Source organism: Lissotriton helveticus, chromosome 5_1 (assembly GCF_964261635.1).
Source record: "Lissotriton helveticus chromosome 5_1, aLisHel1.1, whole genome shotgun sequence".
Taxonomy (NCBI): Eukaryota; Metazoa; Chordata; class Amphibia; order Caudata; family Salamandridae; genus Lissotriton; species Lissotriton helveticus.
Window position 1 is genome coordinate 2,130,912,420 of NC_136065.1, and position 20,344 is coordinate 2,130,932,763.

Consider the following 20,344-nt stretch of genomic DNA (forward strand, 5'->3'; position numbering starts at 1 on the left):
CAGAGCTCTCTTTAGTGTATTGTTCATTAAGTCAATGTCCTCAAGGGAGGCGATCTTTATGTATAATTGTGTGTCGTCAGCATACATGTGATAGGATATCTGTGATTGTTGAAGAATCTCCGTGAGAGGTTCTACATACAAGTTGAATAGATCTGGGGATAACGTTGAGCCTTGTGGGACCCCGATTGCAGTGGGGCTCGGGGAAGAGATTGCTTGATTCACTAAGAATCGCTGAGTCCTGTTTTGTAGGAAGGAGTTGAACCATTTCAGCACATTCCCGGACAATCCCATCCTGTTTTGTAGCCTGGTCATTAGCACTTCATGGTTAACCGTGTCAAATGCTGATGACAGGTCTAGGAGGATTAGTAGGCATGATTGATTTCGGTCTAAGGCTTGTAGGGCGTCATCGACAATATGCAGGATCGCAGTCTCAGTACTGTGTCCTGTTCTGAATCCTGATTGGCAGTCATCAAGTAGTGAGAATTTTGCGATATGTTGACTTAGTTGGCCCTGTACGCATTTCTCAATGAGTTTGGCCAGTAGTGGGATGTTGGTCACTGGTCGATAGTTGTTCGGATCTGTTGCATCAGCTGTCGGTTTTTTGATGATGGGCACTACCTGCCCTGTTTTTAGGCAGTCCGGGAGGGTTCCTTGTGCAAGTGAGGCATTTATTATCTCGGTCCAGATCGGGACTAGAGTGTGGCTGATTTTTCTTACACACTTTCCAGGTAGAGGGTCTTGATAGTGGTTGTTCGATCTGAGTTCCGCCAGCGTTTTGGCGATCATTCTCTGGTCATATAATTCAAATGTATCCCATTTTGCCATATTTTTTGTTTGGAGATCTTCTGTTGCGACATTGGCCTCATTTTTAGGTGGGGGAAGGGTCATGAGGTTTGTTGCTGCATTTGAGAGTTCAACCTCTAGTAATTTGGATTTTTCCGTGAAGAATATGGAAAATTCCTCGCAGCTTATGGGAGTTTTTGTCCTCTCTTGAACTGTTTTGGCTAGTTTGTTTGACTGTAGTTTTAAAATCTCGAAGAGTTTTCGCGGTCTGTTTGTGGCACTGTCCAATTCCGATCGGATAAATTCTTTTTTGGAGTTGATTATCTTTTTATTGTATTCACTTCTAGTTTTCCTGAGGGCTTTCAGCTCCGGGGAGGAGGGATGTTGTCTCCATTTCCTTTCGGCCATTCTCAGTTTGCGCCTGTCCTCGTTCAATGATTCATTAAACCAAGGATTTTTTGGTTTCTCAGATATCTTTTTCATTTTTTGGGGCATGGTGTCATTGACAATGTTACCAATCGCGGTTGTATAGTGATCCGTCAACTCGTTTACATTTTTCTTATTGCACGGTGGTTTCAGATCTTTCTCACACCTTTCGATCAGTAGTTCAATATTAGCCTCTTTTGTGTCTCGGATCAGTTTCTTGAGCTTGCGTGGTTGCACGGTCCTACCCTTTTTCATTGTCGGTATCTCAAATGTTATGATGTGGTGGTCAGACCAGTCACATGGGTCTATAGTGAGGATTGATGCCTCATCTTTTCTTGCAATAATCCAATCTAAAGTCGCTCCTTGTGAGTGAGTGGGTTGGTTGCATGCTTGTATAAGTTTTAGCTCGCTGAGGAAGTTTTTAAGCGAGTTGACCAGTTTGTCATTACTGTCATCCCAGTGGAGGTTGAAGTCGCCTAGGAATATGTTGTTGGCATCCGAGTTAGAGTTGGTCGTTATGATCTCCATCAATTGTTCCGTGAACTTTGCATTCTCTCCTGGTGGATGATAGAATGCATGCAAGATGCAGCTTTGATTATTTGGTGATCTTACATTGATACCAAGATATTCGCAAGAGTCTAGGGGGTCAGATTGGAATTGGCAGACCTCGATCTCTGAGCGATGAATGCAAGCTATGCCACCTCCTACATTCCTTGGTCTGTCCAACCTGACGATGTTATATTGTGGTGGTATTAAGAGGTCCATGGTAGGAGATGATGATTCATTGAGCCATGTTTCCGTGAGGATGGCCAAGTCAATCTCCTTATTAATGATGAGGGCAGCTATGTCTGATGCATGTTTCGTTGCCGAACGACAGTTAAGTAGAAGACAATTCAGGGGTTTCTGGGATTTTACGCATTTTCCCTTATCGGATTCGGGTGTGGCTAACTGAATTTGTTTTAAATTTTGGTGAATTGCTTTCCTGTCATTCTTTCTGGACTTTCTATTGGGGTCAGTAGGTACTACTATGATATTCTTCTCCCTACTCCGGGCAGGTTGTTCATAAGATCGGAGCAGAGCCAGAGCTTCTTCATTAGACACGGGCTTGGTCCTGTTAGGTCTGTTGGGTCTGAGTATCAGATTCTGGATGTGTGAGACCTTGGTGTGCGTATTTATCGCCATCTCCCAGATTTTTCCAATTGTCTGTGAGATTTCCATCGAGTTTTGTGCCAGGTTATCTACGTTTTTCTGAAGTTCCTTGAGTTGTTTCTGTGTTCGGGATGATTTTGCATGTGAGATGGCCCTAGCTGGATTGGTATTGGAGTTTGCCCTTCTTCGTGAGTAATCTGTTCTGTTTGTCACAGATCTTTTCTTAGTAATCTTGATTTGGTTCTGAGTTCTGGTTCTATAAGATGTTCTATGAGAGGTGTCCCCATTAATTCTAATGTTATGGGATGTAAGGGGTGTTTTTGTGGATGAGGGTCTCTGGGGCTCAAGTCTCATCTTCGAGGGGGGATGGAGTGGGTTCATATCATCTACATTAAATCTTTCGATAGCTTCGTAGCGGGACTCACTTGTAGCTGGGGTACAATCTTCAGGCGCGTTGGAGTTGTGCATTAGCGGCAGCGGCTCTTTCCTTAGGGTCTGGTTCTCCTCTTTATTTCGAGGATTAGTGGACAGCGCTGTCCTTACTATCTCATTCTCTGGTATTATCATCGCGTTTTCTGTTGAATCTCCGGTGTTACCAATTTGGTTGTTCTGGCCTTCCGTTTGAATGGTGTCTCTAGTAGTGAGATCGTTGCTTCCAAGTGTGGCATCCGGTACTGTCATGTTTTGCTGGTAGCTTGGTCCTTCTATGCGTTCCTTTAAGTTTTGGAAGGCTATCTCAAATTTCTCAAGTTCTCTGTTGGTTGCTTGTATCAGCACAATTCCCGTTTTATACATGGTAATGCATAAATCTGTATTACTTCTTTTAGTTAATGAGGTCGTTATTTTTGTGCCATATGGTATGTTTTTTATAGTTTTAGTGAACAGCATTTCTGTCAGGACGTTACGCCATTTAGCTGTTTTGTCAGTGTAGAATATGAGGTCGTTCATCATGCTGCCTTTGACTATATCAAAATATGGGTCAGAGAACAGCATGTCCGGATTTTTTCTCAAAGTGTTGTGTTTGAATTTTTTGGCAGCATTTTTGGATAAATTTGAAGGATAATCTATGCTCTTTGAGTTGAATCCATGCGATCTTTGGTATCTTCCATCCATGTTCGCTCCACAATGAGGGTCTGCAAGAGCTTATTGACACTTTTGCACTGAGTAGTTCCTAGCTGGTGTATCCAGGGGATCTAGAAATCAAGTGACTCAGTACTATGGTTTCCAGATGTAAAGTATAGTTTCCTTAACGGTATAGTCTACTCTTATTGTTAAACCTTTGTAGGCATGTAGGAGGTGTGAGTGACTTCCAGCCAATTATTTATATTGAATCTTCAGGTTCGTTTGGTCCTCATTAGTGATGCTACTTTATTCTAATTTGTTCTTTGAAGTTAATATTACTTTATTCTAATCAGTTCTTTGAAGTTAATATTTTTCTCTTTTCCCTTGATATTGTTTGGTCCCTTTTTTCTTTCCTTGGTCCTTTCTTTCTTTCCACTTATTCTTCTGGGGATTGGTTAGTTCCTTTTATTTCCTTGATCCTTTCTCTCTTAGTACTCATTAATTTAATTAGCCCTTGATCCTTTCTCTCTTAGTACTCATTAACTTGATTAGCCCTTATATCAGTGATTATGTAGCAATTGGGAGGGTTTTGGTAGGTCTCCTTTCATTTGCTACTCTTGGTCCCATCTCCGATTACATTCTTTCATAGGTGGGTTCTGGGAGGTCTCCTTTTTCTTGCTCCCAGCGTCAGTCCTATTTCAGTTTCAGTTAAAGATTAGTTGGTCCCTTTTCCTTGTCTGTTCTGAAAGGACAGGGCTGTCTTCCTTCGTTGGCTCACGCTGCTAGTCCTATTTCTATGTCAGTGCCTTGAGGTTTCTGATTGGCGAGATCGAGTTGTTCGTGTGACTTAACTTAGTCCTATGCGGCCGCCATTTTAAGGACAGGCGAGCCGCTTCTCGTATCTCCTCAAATTGCGGTATCCCCGATGTCCCTCTGCTTTGTCTTGGGGAGCTGCAGTCTTAGGGCGTTATCAGCTGGTGGGGCCACGCTGGGGGTGCCGGCGCTCCTACCTTGTCTGTCGGTCAGCGCGGTCATGTAGCTCCGCCTTCCTCGATGGTCCGTCCGAGTTTACGTCTACCTTGCTCCTCTCTTTACGCTAATTGCCAACTGGGGTGTCAAGGCAATTTCGTATGCCGACGACACCCAGTTGGTATTTCCGTATTCTGAGATCACGCAAGAGTCCTTTTCAAACTTCAAAGGCTGTCTCCAAGATGTAGCGCATTGGATGAATGCAAATAAATTAAGACTCAATGCCAATAAAACCGAAGTTATCTTTTTTGGCAAGGGTCCCCTTCCCGCGTCAGAACTTTGGTGGCCGATGGAGATGGGCCCTGCCCCCTCACCTAGTCACACGGCAAAAAAATCTCGGAGTGAGATGGGATGATAGCATGTCCTTTACCTCCCATATCCAACAAGTTGCCGGCTGTTGCATGAGAAAACTGAGAAATCTCCGAAAAATCCTCAGACTTCTTCCAGAGAGCTGCCGAAAAACGGTTATCCACGCTACTGTTACCTCAAGGCTGGATTATGCCAACGGACTCTACCTAGGCTTACCAAAATACCTGACACAAAAGCTTCAGGTAGTTCAAAATGCGGCTGCGAGACTGTTACTGCGCACCCCACTCAAGCAGTCAATCTCTCCGCATCTTCGATCCCTGCACTGGCTGCCAGTTGCCAGCAGAATAAAGTTTAAAGCATTGACATTGGCGTTTAGATCTCTGCATGGCTCCTGTCCAGAATACTTGAAAAACCGCCTCCCCAGATACTCCCAAACCCGTGCATTGCGGTCCAATTGCCGTGTTCAATTGGCAGTCCCACGCACGAAAAAGGCTCGACTAGGCGGTCGGACCTTCTCGGCTAACGTCGCCGCTCTGTGGAATACACTGCCACAAGAAATTCAACGGGCTCCTTCTGAACCTTGTTTTAAGACATTGCTGAAAACTTGGCTCTTTATCCAACCCCGTTAGCTTTTCCTTCATTTGCCCCGGGTCATCTGTGTTCTACTAGCGCCGGGACACCTCCTCGCGAGGTAGCTGTTGCGCTTTACAAAATCCAGTATTATTATTATTAAGACACCATTCACCTGATGAACTCCATCCATTCAGGATCCCCTACAGACCCATGCCCCCATCACATCTTCAACAAAGCAGACTCCATTATCGCACCCCATCTCCGAGACGTCATCAACTGCTCCCTCAACTCCGCCACATTCCCAGAAAGCTGGAAACACGCCGAACTCAGCGCCCTTCTGAAGAAACCCACAGCTGACCCCACCGAACTCAAAAACTACCGCCCCATCTCGCTCCTCCCATTCCCTGCCAAAGTCATTGAGAAAGCCATCAACAATCAACTCGCCGCCTTCCTCGAAACCAACAAATCACTCGACTCCTCACAATCTGGCTTCCGAGCCAAACACAGCACCAAGACCGCCCTCATCGCAGCAACAGACGACATCCGAACTCTACTGGACAACGGAGACACAGTCGCCCTCATCCTCCTTGACCTCTCCGCAGCCTTCGACACTGTCTGCCATAGCACCCTGATACAACGCCTCAGAAACATTGGAGTTCAAGGAAAAGCATTGGACTGGATCATCTCGTTCCTCGCTGGAAGAACTCAGAGAGTCCGCCTCCCCCCTTTTAAATCAGAGGCCTCCGCAGTCATCTGTGGCGTCCCGCAAGGATCATCACTCAGCCCCACCCTCTTCAACGTCTACATGAGCCCCTTCGCAATCATCGCACGTCAACACAACCTCAACATCATCTCCTACGCTGATGACACTCAGCTGATCCTCTCACTCACCAAAGACCCAAACACCGCCAAAACCAACCTACATGAAGGGATGAAAGAAGTAGCCGAGTGGATGAAGCACAGCCGTCTGAAACTGAACTCGGACAAAATGGAAGTCCTCATCTTAGGTGCATCCCCTTCCGCCTGGGACGACTCTTGGTGGCCAACGGCCCTAGGAAAAGCCCCCATACCGACTGACCACGCACGGAACCTGGGCATCGTCCTGGACTCCTCACTCTCGATGACCAGACAAGTCAACGCCGTCTCATCATCATGCTTCAACATCCTACGCATGCTCAAAAAAACATTTCGCTGGATCCCCATCGAAACAAGAAAAACGGTCACCCACGCACTGATTACTAGCCGTCTAGACTACGGAAACACCCTTTATGCCGGTACCACCGCAAAACTGCAGAAAAAACTCCAACGCATCCAAAATGCTTCAGCCAGACTCATACTAGACATCCCTCGCAAAGACCACATCTCCGGTCGCCTGAAAGACCTGCACTGGCTCCCCGTCAACAAAAGGATAATGTTCCGTCTCCTCACCCACGCACACAAAGCCCTATACGAACTTGGACCGGATTGCCTCAACACGCGCCTTTCCTTTTACACCCCCACCCGCCAGCTGCGGTCGTCCAACCAAGCCCTCGCCGCCGTCCCGCGCATCCACAAAGCCACCATGGGGGGGAAGATCCTTCTCCTTCTTAGCGGCCAAAACCTGGAATTCCCTTCCCATACACCTCCGCCTTACTCAAAACCACCTAGCCTTCAGAAAACAGCTTAAAACCTGGATATTCGATAAATAACCCCCCCCGCCCCCTTCCTCAAGCGCCTTGAGACCCTCTGGGTATGTAGTGCGCTATATAAATTCTGACTTGACTTGACTTGACTTGACTGAGGGCCTCAGTGACAGATAAGGGTTGGAAACACAAGGGTCTCAGTGACAGATAAGGGTCGGAAACACAAGGACCTCAGTGACAGATAAGGGTCTCCGTGACAGATAAGGGTTGGAAACACAAGGACCTCAGTGACAGATAAGGGCCTCAGTGACAGATAAGGGTCTCAGTGACAGATAAGGACTCAGTGACAGATAAGTGTTGGAAATACAAGGGTCTCAGTGACAGATAAGGGTTGGAAACACAAGGGTCTCAGTGACAGATAAGGGCCTCAGTGACAGAAAAGGGCCTCAGTGACAGATAAGGGCCTCAGAGACAGATAAGGGCCTCAGTGACAGATAAGGGCCTCAGTGACAGATAAGGGCCTCAGTGACAGATAAGTGTTGGAAATACAAGGGTCTCAGTGACAGATAAGGGTTGGAAACACAAGGGTCTCAGTGACAGATAAGGGCCTCAGTGACAGATAAGTGTTGGAAATACAAGGGTCTCAGTGACAGATAAGGGTTGGAAACACAAGGGTCTTAGTGACAGATAAGGGTCTCAGTGACAGATAAGGGCCTCAGTGACAGATAAGTGTTGGAAACACAAGGGTCTCAGTGACCGATAAGGGCCTCAGTGACAGATAAGGGTTGGAAACACAGATGCCTCAGTGACAGATAAGGGTTGGAAACACAGGGCCCTCAGTGACAGATAAGGGTTGGAAACACAAGGGTCTCAGTGACAGATAAGGGCCTCAGTGACAGATAAGGGTTGGAAACACAAGGACCTCAGTGACAGATAAGGGCCTCAGTGACAGATAAGGGTTGGAAACACAAGGGTCTCAGTGACAGATAAGGGTTGGAAACACAAGGACCTCAGTGACAGATAAGGGTTGGAAACACAGGGGTCTCAGTGACAGATAAGGGCCTCAGTGACAGATAAGTGTTGGAAATACAAGGGTCTCAGTGACAGATAAGGGTTGGAAACACAAGGGTCTCAGTGACAGATAAGGGCCTCAGTGACAGATAAGGGTTGGAAACACAGATGCCTCAGTGACAGATAAGGGTTGGAAACACAGGGCCCTCAGTGACAGATAAGGGTTGGAAACACAAGGGTCTCAGTGACAGATAAGGGCCTCAGTGACAGATAAGGGTTGGAAACACAAGGACCTCAGTGACAGATAAGGGCCTCAGTGACAGATAAGGGTTGGAAACACAAGGGTCTCAGTGACAGATAAGGGTTGGAAACACAAGGACCTCAGTGACAGATAAGGGTTGGAAACACAGGGGTCTCAGTGACAGATAAGGGCCTCAGTGACAGATAAGTGTTGGAAATACAAGGGTCTCAGTGACAGATAAGGGTTGGAAACACAAGGGTCTCAGTGACAGATAAGGGCCTCAGTGACAGATAAGTGTTGGAAATACAAGGGTCTCAGTGACAGATAAGGGATGGAAACACATGGGTCTCAGTGACAGATAAGGGTCTCAGTGTCAGATAAGGGTTGGAAACACAGGGCCCTCAGTGACAGATAAGGGATGGAAACACATGGGTCTCAGTGACAGATAAGGGATGGAAACACATGGGTCTCAGTGACAGATAAGGGTCTCAGTGTCAGATAAGTGTTGGAAACACAAGGGTCTCAGTGACAGATAAGGGTTGGAAACACAAGGACCTTAGTGACAGATAAGGGCCTCAGTGACAGATAAAGGCCTCAGTGACAGATAAGGGTCTCAGTGACAGATAAGGGTTGGAAACACAGGGCCCTCAGTGACAGATAAGTGTTGGACACACAGGACCCTCAGTGACAGATGAGGGCCTCAGTGACAGATAAGGGTCTCAGTGACAGATAAGGACTAAGTGACAGATGAGGGCCTCAGTGACAGATAAGGGCCTCAGTGACAGATAAGGGCCTCAGTGACAGATAAGGGCCTCAGTGACAGATAAGGGTCTCAGTGACAGATAAGGGTTGGACACACAGGGCCCTCAGTGACAGATAAGGGTTGGAAACACAAGGGTCTCAGTGACAGATAAGGGCCTCAGTGACAGATAAGGGCCTCAGTGACAGATAAGGGCCTCAGTGACAGATAAGGGTTGGACACACAAGGGTCTCAGTGACAGATAAGGGCCTCAGTGACAGATAAGGGCCTCAGTGACAGATAAGGGCCTCAGTGACAGATAAGTGTTGGACACACAAGGGTCTCAGTGACAGATAAGGGCCTCAGTGATAGATAAGGGCCTCAGTGACAGATAAGGGCCTCAGTGACAGATAAGGGCCTCAGTGACAGATAAGGGCCTAAGTGACAGATAATGGCCTCAGTGACAGATAAGGGCCTCAGTGACAGATAAGGGTTGGACACACAAGGGTCTCAGTGACAGATAAGGGCCTCAGTGACAGATAAGGGCCTCAGTGACGGATAAGGGCCTCAGTGACGGATAAGGGCCTCAGTGACAGATAAGCGTTGGACACACAGGGCCCTCAGTGACAGATAAGGGTTGGAAACACAAGGGTCTCAGTGACAGATAAGGGCCTCAGTGACAGATAAGGGCCTCAGTGACAGATAAGGGCCTCAGTGACAGATAAGGGCCTCAGTGACAGATAAGGGCCTCAGTGACAGATAAGTGTTGGAAATACAAGGGTCTCAGTGACAGATAAGGGTTGGACACACAGGGCCGTCAGTGACAGATAAAGGCCTCAGTGACAGATAAGGGCCTCAGTGACAGATAAGGGTTGGAAACACAAGGGTCTCAGTGACAGATAAGGGTCTCAGTGACAGATAAGGGCCTCAGTGACAGATAAGTGTTGGAAACACAAGGGTCTCAGTGACCGATAAGGGCCTCAGTGACAGATAAGGGTTGGAAACACAGATGCCTCAGTGACAGATAAGGGTTGGAAACACAGGGCCCTCAGTGACAGATAAGGGTTGGAAACACAAGGGTCTCAGTGACAGATAAGGGCCTCAGTGACAGATAAGGGTTGGAAACACAAGGACCTCAGTGACAGATAAGGGCCTCAGTGACAGATAAGGGTTGGAAACACAAGGGTCTCAGTGACAGATAAGGGTTGGAAACACAAGGACCTCAGTGACAGATAAGGGTTGGAAACACAGGGGTCTCAGTGACAGATAAGGGCCTCAGTGACAGATAAGTGTTGGAAATACAAGGGTCTCAGTGACAGATAAGGGTTGGAAACACAAGGGTCTCAGTGACAGATAAGGGCCTCAGTGACAGATAAGTGTTGGAAATACAAGGGTCTCAGTGACAGATAAGGGTTGGAAACACAAGGGTCTCAGTGACAGATAAGGGTTGGAAACACAAGGGTCTCAGTGACAGATAAGGGCCTCAGTGACAGATAAGTGTTGGAAATACAAGGGTCTCAGTGACAGATAAGGGTTGGAAACACAAGGGTCTCAGTGACAGATAAGGGCCTCAGTGACAGATAAGTGTTGGAAATACAAGGGTCTCAGTGACAGATAAGGGTTGGAAACACAAGGGTCTCAGTGACAGATAAGGGCCTCAGTGACAGATAAGTGTTGGAAATACAAGGGTCTCAGTGACAGATAAGGGATGGAAACACATGGGTCTCAGTGACAGATAAGGGTCTCAGTGTCAGATAAGGGTTGGAAACACAGGGCCCTCAGTGACAGATAAGGGATGGAAACACATGGGTCTCAGTGACAGATAAGGGATGGAAACACATGGGTCTCAGTGACAGATAAGGGTCTCAGTGTCAGATAAGTGTTGGAAACACAAGGGTCTCAGTGACAGATAAGGGTTGGAAACACAAGGACCTTAGTGACAGATAAGGGCCTCAGTGACAGATAAAGGCCTCAGTGACAGATAAGGGTCTCAGTGACAGATAAGGGTTGGAAACACAGGGCCCTCAGTGACAGATAAGTGTTGGACACACAGGGCCCTCAGTGACAGATGAGGGCCTCAGTGACAGATAAGGGCCTCAGTGACAGATAAGGGCCTCAGTGACAGATAAGGGCCTCAGTGACAGATAAGGGTCTCAGTGACAGATAAGGGCCTCAGTGACAGATAAGGGCCTCAGTGACAGATAAGGGCCTCAGTGACAGATAAGGGTCTCAGTGACAGATAAGGGCCTTAGTGACAGATAAGGGTCTCAGTGACAGATAAGGGCCTCAGTAACAGATAAGGGTCTCAGTGACAGATAAGGGCCTCAGTGACAGATAAGGGCCTCAGTGACAGATAAGGGCCTCAGTGACAGATAAGGGCCTCAGTGACAGATAAGGGTCTCAGTGACAGATAAGGGCCTCAGTGACAGATAAGGGCCTCAGTGACAGATAAGGGCCTCGGTGACAGATAAGGGCCTCGGTGACAGATAAGGGCCTCAGTGACAGATAAGGGTCTCAGTGACAGATAAGGGTTGGACACACAGGGCCCTCAGTGACAGATAAGGGTTGGAAACACAAGGGTCTCAGTGACAGATAAGGGCCTCAGTGACAGATAAGGGCCTCAGTGACAGATAAGGGCCTCAGTGACAGATAAGGGTTGGACACACCAGGGTCTCAGTGACAGATAAGGGCCTCGGTGATAGATAAGGGCCTCAGTGACAGATAAGGGCCTCAGTGACAGATAAGGGCCTAAGTGACAGATAAGGGCCTCAGTGACAGATAAGGGCCTCAGTGACAGATAAGTGTTGGAAATACAAGGGTCTCAGTGACAGATAAGGGTTGGACACACAGGGCCGTCAGTGACAGATAAAGGCCTCAGTGACAGATAAGGGCCTCAGTGACAGATAAGGGTTGGAAACACAAGGGTCTCAGTGACAGATAAGGGTTTTAGTGACAGATAAGGGCCTCAGTGACAGATAAGTGTTGGAAACACAAGGGTCTCAGTGACCGATAAGGGCCTCAGTGACAGATAAGGGTTGGAAACACAGATGCCTCAGTGACAGATAAGGGTTGGAAACACAGGGCCCTCAGTGACAGATAAGGGTTGGAAACACAAGGGTCTCAGTGACAGATAAGGGCCTCAGTGACAGATAAGGGTTGGAAACACAAGGACCTCAGTGACAGATAAGGGCCTCAGTGACAGATAAGGGTTGGAAACACAAGGGTCTCAGTGACAGATAAGGGTTGGAAACACAAGGACCTCAGTGACAGATAAGGGTTGGAAACACAGGGGTCTCAGTGACAGATAAGGGCCTCAGTGACAGATAAGTGTTGGAAATACAAGGGTCTCAGTGACAGATAAGGGTTGGAAACACAAGGGTCTCAGTGACAGATAAGGGCCTCAGTGACAGATAAGTGTTGGAAATACAAGGGTCTCAGTGACAGATAAGGGTTGGAAACACAAGGGTCTCAGTGACAGATAAGGGTTGGAAACACAAGGGTCTCAGTGACAGATAAGGGCCTCAGTGACAGATAAGTGTTGGAAATACAAGGGTCTCAGTGACAGATAAGGGTTGGAAACACAAGGGTCTCAGTGACAGATAAGGGCCTCAGTGACAGATAAGTGTTGGAAATACAAGGGTCTCAGTGACAGATAAGGGTTGGAAACACAAGGGTCTCAGTGACAGATAAGGGCCTCAGTGACAGATAAGTGTTGGAAATACAAGGGTCTCAGTGACAGATAAGGGATGGAAACACATGGGTCTCAGTGACAGATAAGGGTCTCAGTGTCAGATAAGGGTTGGAAACACAGGGCCCTCAGTGACAGATAAGGGATGGAAACACATGGGTCTCAGGGACAGATAAGGGATGGAAACACATGGGTCTCAGTGACAGATAAGGGTCTCAGTGTCAGATAAGTGTTGGAAACACAAGGGTCTCAGTGACAGATAAGGGTTGGAAACACAAGGACCTTAGTGACAGATAAGGGCCTCAGTGACAGATAAAGGCCTCAGTGACAGATAAGGGTCTCAGTGACAGATAAGTGTTGGACACACAGGGCCCTCAGTGACAGATGAGGGCCTCAGTGACAGATAAGGGTCTCAGTGACAGATAAGGGCCTCAGTGACAGATAAGGGCCTCAGTGACAGATAAGGGCCTCAGTGACAGATAAGGGCCTCAGTGACAGATAAGGGCCTCAGTGACAGATAAGGGTCTCAGTGACAGATAAGGGTTGGACACACAGGGCCCTCAGTGACAGATAAGGGTTGGAAACACAAGGGTCTCAGTGACAGATAAGGGCCTCAGTGACAGATAAGGGCCTCAGTGACAGATAAGGGTTGGACACACCAGGGTCTCAGTGACAGATAAGGGCCTCAGTGACAGATAAGGGCCTCAGTGACAGATAAGGGCCTCAGTGACAGATAAGTGTTGGACACACAAGGGTCTCAGTGACAGATAAGGGCCTCAGTGATAGATAAGGGCCTCAGTGACAGATAAGGGCCTCAGTGACAGATAAGGGCCTCAGTGACAGATAAGGGCCTAAGTGACAGATAAGGGCCTCAGTGACAGATAAGGGCCTCAGTGACAGATAAGGGTTGGACACACAAGGGTCTCAGTGACAGATAAGGGCCTCAGTGACAGATAAGGGCCTCAGTGACAGATAAGGGCCTCAGTGACAGATAAGGGTTGGACACACAAGGGTCTCAGTGACAGATAAGGGCCTCAGTGACAGATAAGGGCCTCAGTGACGGATAAGGGCCTCAGTGACGGATAAGGGCCTCAGTGACAGATAAGGGTTGGACACACAGGGCCCTCAGTGACAGATAAGGGTTGGACACACAAGGGTCTCAGTGACAGATAAGGGCCTCAGTGACAGATAGGGGCCTCAGTGACAGATAAGGGCCTCAGTGACAGATAAGGGTTGGACACACAGGGCCCTCAGTGACAGATAAGGGTTGGACACACAAGGGTCTCAGTGACAGATAAGGGCCTCAGTGACAGATAAGGGCCTCAGTGACAGATAAGGGCCTCAGTGACAGATAAGGGTTGGACACACAAGGGTCTCAGTGACAGATAAGGGTCTCAGTGACAGATAAGGGCCTCAGTGACAGATAAGGGCCTCAGTGACAGATAAGGGCCTCAGTGACAGATAAGGGTTGGGCACACAAGGGCCTCAGTGACAGATAAGGACTCAGTGACAGATAAGGGCCTCAGTGACGGATAAGGGCCTCAGTGACAGATAAGAGATGGAAAGACAGGGCCCTCAGTGACAGATAAGAGATGGACACACAGGGCCCTCAGTGACACAGCCCTCTAGGCCTCACACTTCCTTGTCTGACAGACACCATTAAGTGCTCGTCCACACGGCCATTTGTTTCTATTCAAAGCAGCAGCGCCCTCGGCACTGGGGCAAGAAGGCAAGAAAACCAAAGAGGAAAAGAAAGAGAGAATGATGAAAAAGAAGAAAACATTGAATAAGAAAGAAAGAACAGAAGTTTGAAAAAGAGTGAAACAGACGGAGCATAGGATAGAAAGGGAAGGGTGGGGAGACACTGGGAAAGAGCAAGAAAAGGGGAGAGTGAAAGAAAAAAGAAGACTTAAAATGAAAAGCAAGTAAGGAAGGGGAAAGAAAGGAGAAGAAGGAAGGAAACGATGAAGGAAGGAAGGGGGAAGAAAGGAGAAGAAGGAAGGAAACGATGAAAGAGGGAGAGAGAGACGAAGAGAGGGAGGGAGAGAGGAAGGGAGAGAGGGAGAGAGAGAAAGGGAGAGAGGGAGAGAGAGAGGGAGAGAGAGAGGGAGAGAGAGAGGGAGAGAGAGAGGGAGAGAGAGAGGGAGAGAGAGAGAGAGAGAGAGAGGGAGGGGGAATGAAGGAGGAAAGAAAATAGGGGAGGAAAGGAAAGGAAAGGAAAGGAAGGATGGAAGTCTACAGAGATAACATAGGGGGTTCAGAGTTTGAGAAAGAGAATGATGCGAGCGAGAGAGAGAGAGAGAGAGAGAGAAAGAGCGGACACGAGGGTAAAAGAGGGAAAGAGAATGACTGGGGTGGACAGGAGTGTCTGGGGGAGGGGGGGGGGAGAAAGTGTCAGTAAAAGCACCAAAAAGAGGTTTCCAGGCCTTGCAGTCGGGTAGGCTCAGCCTGTAAACGCAGGGGGGCCAGCTACAGATTTGGGGCGCCAGCTGCAGACTGATGAAACAGACATGTCCAGCTCAGTCTGCAGCATCATCCCCAAGACATGGAGGCATATGCACGCACGAGCCGGTGGGGCTGGTTCAGTTGCCAGGGCATGCTGGGGTGTGACGGGCATTTAGGGGTGTCTCAGGTCCAGACAGTGTGGGCCAATGTGATTGACACTGGAGGATGGAATGGACTGACAGCTCTTTGTGCAGGGCCCCTCCCCACTGGAGTCACCCCAATAATCAGGTGAGTCCATCTATGGAGCTGTGGGAGGGAGGTCTGGCTTGGGGCTGGAGTGCACACTCAGTCTGCCATCTGAAAGGGTTTTGTGGGGGAATCTCCTTCAAGAACTCGTTTTGCACTAAAACGTCACGCCTCAGGGGGCGGTAGATGAAGTTGAGTAACTTTGCAACATCACAAAAGCGAATATTTGTGCATTTTTCCGAACTTTGCTAGGAGAGTTGTGATTCTGCACACTACCAGCTCGGATCTGAGACCCCTCCATCTGTGCGCAGACATCATCTTCCTGTGGCCCCTTCCGACCTCAACGGAGTGGCGTTAAGACTAGGCCTGGGCGGTAAATTCCATTCCGCTTGCGGAATTTGGGTAATTTTGCATTCCGCGGAGAACGCGGAATTGCCAAAAATTCCACGATCTGCAGCTTTGTGGAATTTTTTGCTTGTTTGCGCTGTCAAAATCCATGTCACAAGATATTCCCCCCCGAGCACGCAAACACCGTTCGTGAACAGGAAAAAAAGCATCGTGAACGGGAAGAACAAGCAACTCCGAGTGTTCGCAGAGATTTATTACCATTTCGCTGAGCTTTCCATAGCACAACTACGCAAATTCAACCCCCAGGTCAGAAGGGAAGTACCGTACCCAATGGACACAAAACAGTGACCCCTGTTACTGCATGTTCTTGGAACACGTGACCCCTGTTACTGCATGTCCCTGAATCACATGACTCCTGTTACTACATGACCTTGCATCACGTGTCCCCTGTTATTGCTAACCCTGGGGGGTGAACTATGCTCTGCTCGAGATTTTTTCTCGTTCACGATCGTCAACATGAAGTTAGCGAGCGTGGAAAATAATCATCCCGCGAGACTTCTCAATGCGGGTGGTCAGGTTTCACATTGCGATTGGTTGCGTATGCTCACGACCACTCGCAATGAGAAACTGCTTTTTCGTATTGAGAAAGCTGCCGGTCGAGTAAAAATCTACTCGAGTGGCAGAAAAGGGAAAGAAGGGACCGCTTGCGCTGTGCAAGGTGCCGTTCGCGATGATTGCACAGTGCAGACAAGCATCGCACTGGGTAATCACCGCAAACAGCATTTTTCTATGGAACTCCACTGCTTGCAGAGCTCCGCGTAGTGCGGCAGAGTTTTTATGCCACTTCACGGAGTTCCGCGTAGCGCAACTCCCTGAACTCCGCCCAGGGTTAGTTATTGTATGTCCTTGCATCACGTGACTCCTTTTACTGCAAGTCCTTGCATTGTGTGCCCCTTGACGCTGCATGTCCTTGCACTGCATGGAACCCCATTCTGCATGTCTTTGCATCACGTGGCCCCCAACACTGTGTGTCCTTGCATCAGGTGGACCCCAACACAGCACCTTTATGCATTGCATGGCCCCCCAGCACCGGGTGCCCTCACATCCTGTGTCCTGAGACAGGAGGGCCTCACCTCTCACACCCACTCCGGCCCAGAGTTCCTACAATTTACAGAATCAAAGGCCTGGCACATGATCCCTCACTGTGTATCAAGTTGTGTTACTGTGCATTAGGATGTATTCAATGTGTATCAACATGTGTCACCGTGCATCAGGAGGTATCGCCGTGCGTCCGAATGTGTCACCGTGCATAGGAATGTGTATCTGGATGTGTCACAGTGTATCGGGATGTGCTACTGTGTATTGGGACGTGTCACAATGTTTCAAGATGTGTCAATGTGTATCGGAATGAGTCACTGTGTATCAGAATGTGTCACTGTGTATCGGAATGTTTCACTGTGTATCGGAATGCGTCACTGTGTATCAGAATGTGTCACTGTGTATCAGAATGTTTCACTGTGTATCGGGATTTGTTCCAATGTATCCGGATGTGTCACTGTGTATCAGAATGCGTCACTGTGTATCAGAATGTGTCACTGTGTATCGGAATGTGTCACTGTGTATCGGGATGTTTCACTGTGTATCGGGATTTGTTCCAATGTATCCGGATGTGTCACAGTATATCGGGATGTGTCACTGCATATCAGGATTTGTTCCAATGTATCATGATGTGTCACTGTGTATCAGGACGTGTCACTGTGTATGAAAATGTGTTGCTGTACATCAAGATGTGTTACTATGTCTCAAGATGTGTCACTGTGTATCAGCATATGCCACTGTGTATCAAGATGTGTCACTGTGTATGTGTCACTGTGTATCAGGATGTGTTACTATGTCTCAAGATGAGTCACTGTGTATCAGCATATGCCACTGTGTATCAAGATGTGTCACTGTGTACCGGGATGTGTCACTGTGTATGTGTCACTGTGTATCAGGATGTGTTACTATGTCTCAAGATGTATCACTGTGTATCAGCATATGCCACTGTGTATCTGGATGTGTCACTGTGTATCGGGATGTGTCACTGTGTATGTGTCACTGTGTATCGGGATGTGTTACTATGTCTCAAGATGTATCAGTGTGTATCAGTATATGCCACTGTGTATCTGGATGCGTCACTGTGTATCGGGATGTGTCACTGTGTATGTGTCACTGTGTATCGGGATGTGTTACTATGTCTCAAGATGTATCAGTGTGTATCAGTATATGCCACTGTGTATCGGGATGTGTTACAATGTATCATGGTGTGCCACTGTGTATCTGGACGTGTCACTGCATATCGAGATGTGTCACTGTGTATGTGTCACTGTGTAGCTGGACGTGTCACTGCATATCGAGATGTGTTACTGAACATCAAGATATGTTACTATGGGCCAGATGTAGGAGCCAAAATACCGGTCGGTAACGGCCGATTTCGTCCGTTACCGACCGGTATTTAAGAATTGGCATGTAGGGGCATTATTTTACAGAATCGGTAAATTTACCGATTCTGTAAAATACCGAATCGGTATTTTTACCGATTCCGTAAATCCCAGATGTAGGTGGGACTCTTCTGAGTCCCAAAGGCCCTACAAATTTGGGACCGGATGTAGGTCGGTCGGTAACGGCCGAAAATCGGTATTTTCGGCCGTTACCGACCGGTATTTACAAAATGGTATGTAGGGCCAAATATTTTACAGATTCGGTAAATTTACCGATCGGTAAATTTACCGAATCTGTAAAATACCGATTCGGTATTTTTACCTATTCGTTAATTTTGATATGTAGGTGGGACTCTTCTGAGTCCCACAACCCTTACGGAATCTGTATTTTACCATTAAATATATTTGATGGTAAAATACCGATTCCGGTGTGCATGCACATGTGTGCATGCACACCTGTGCCATATGACAGGCAGACCTGCCCTTAGGGCAGGTATGCCTGCCACATGGCACCCAAATCTTTTTTGGGGGTGCTAGAGGGTGTCAAAGTGACACCCCCTGCACCCTTGTCAAAATCGGGATTTACCGATTCGGTAAATACCGACCGGTAATGCCCCATTCATTCCTATGGGCTTCAAAGCCCATAGGAATGAATGGGGCATTACCGGTCGGTATTTACCGAATCGGTAAATACAGATATTTACCGAATCGGTAAAAGGAACATCTGGATGTTCCTACATATCCACCCCTTAGATTTACCGATTTTTAATTACCGAATCGGTGCAATTCGGTAATTAAAAATCGGTAAATCTATTTTACCTACATCTGGGCCTTGGTATTTTACCACCCAATGTAATTGGGTGTTAAAATACCGAATCCAGGTGTGCATGCACATGTGTGCATGCACACCTAGCCATGTGACAGACAGACATGCCCTTAGGGCAGGTATGCCTGCCACATGGCGCACATTCCTATTTTTGGGGTGCCAGAGGGTGTCAAAGTGACACCCCCTGCACCCTTGCTGGAATCGGTATTTACCGATTCGGTAATTACCGAATCGGTATTTCCCATTGATTCCTATGGGCTTCACAGCCCATAGGAATCAATAGGAAATACCGATTCGGTGTTTACCGAATCGGTAAATACCGAATTTTAACGATTCGGTATTTCCACATCTGGAAATACCTACATCTCCCCCCTTCATATTTACCGATTCATAAATACCGAATCGGTAAAATTCGGTATTTATGAATCGGTAAATATCATTTACCTACATCTAGCCCTATGTCTCAAGCTGTGCCATTGTGTATCAGCATATGCCACTGGGCCTAACAGGGCACCATCGCCTGTGACGGTGGTGAGGGCTGTCACAGACAAGGGCGGTGGGTACAAGCGGTATAAGGAGGGTGCCAGGGCCGCAGCGCCAGGCTTTGGGTGTAGAGACATGTTCATACACACAAGGACAGTCGAGGGGCAGAGTGATATGTATAATTAGATTATTAAAACTATGAGGGGAGGTATCCCCAGTGAAGGTGGCACTGTGCCAGGCTAGTACCAGGCCCCCCATCGCACTTTGATGCCAGCCTGCTTTAGATTGCCCCTTCTGTGCCCACCAGTGCCACCTGTACCTTCAAGTAAACACCCCTCGACCACCGCTCTTACCCAGAATGCACTGGGACAGGGGGGTGAAATGCTGCCTCTATATCCAAGCGTATGTGCCAACATTTTACAATTAGAAAGTGGGAGATTTTGAAACAAAATAGTGGAAATGTATTTTCCCCATTGACACACATTGAAACAGAGGTGATTCTAGGTGCAGACGGGTATGAAAAAGGCATTTTTGGCCTAAAAAATTGGGAGTCTCCCCCCGGAATCCGGTCTGTTGGGCAGGGGGTATGGCGCCCTACCCAGAATCCCACGGGCCACCCCATCGCAAAACCTCCCCGGATTGGGCAGAATTAATGACATCACCAGCACCTTGGCGTAGTCCATGAGGTCAGTCCTGCCCCGGAAGCGATTGTAGAATTCTGGCATCCTCCAGGGGGCGATGATCTGCAGGGAACGAGAGGGAGAGAGGTTAACATGTGGGGTGAGGGTAGGACCACAAAATGACGGGAGAGGGGGTCAGAGCGAAGGAGGGTGAGAGAGAAGGCAGAGAGAGAGACAGAAAGCAAAGAGAGAGAGAGAGAGACA

The 20,344-nt window shown here is 47.9% G+C and overlaps 1 protein-coding gene across 1 annotated transcript in view; it reads right to left on the reverse strand.

Moving 5' to 3' along the window:
- ASS1 (argininosuccinate synthase 1) overlaps positions 1–20,344 on the reverse strand; it is a 358,057-nt gene that overhangs the window by 184,229 nt on the left and 153,484 nt on the right. The window contains exon 7 of the mRNA XM_078646217.1: positions 20,129–20,203. Coding sequence (XP_078502343.1) covers positions 20,129–20,203 — 75 coding nt within the window. The remainder of the gene's footprint in view (positions 1–20,128; positions 20,204–20,344) is intronic.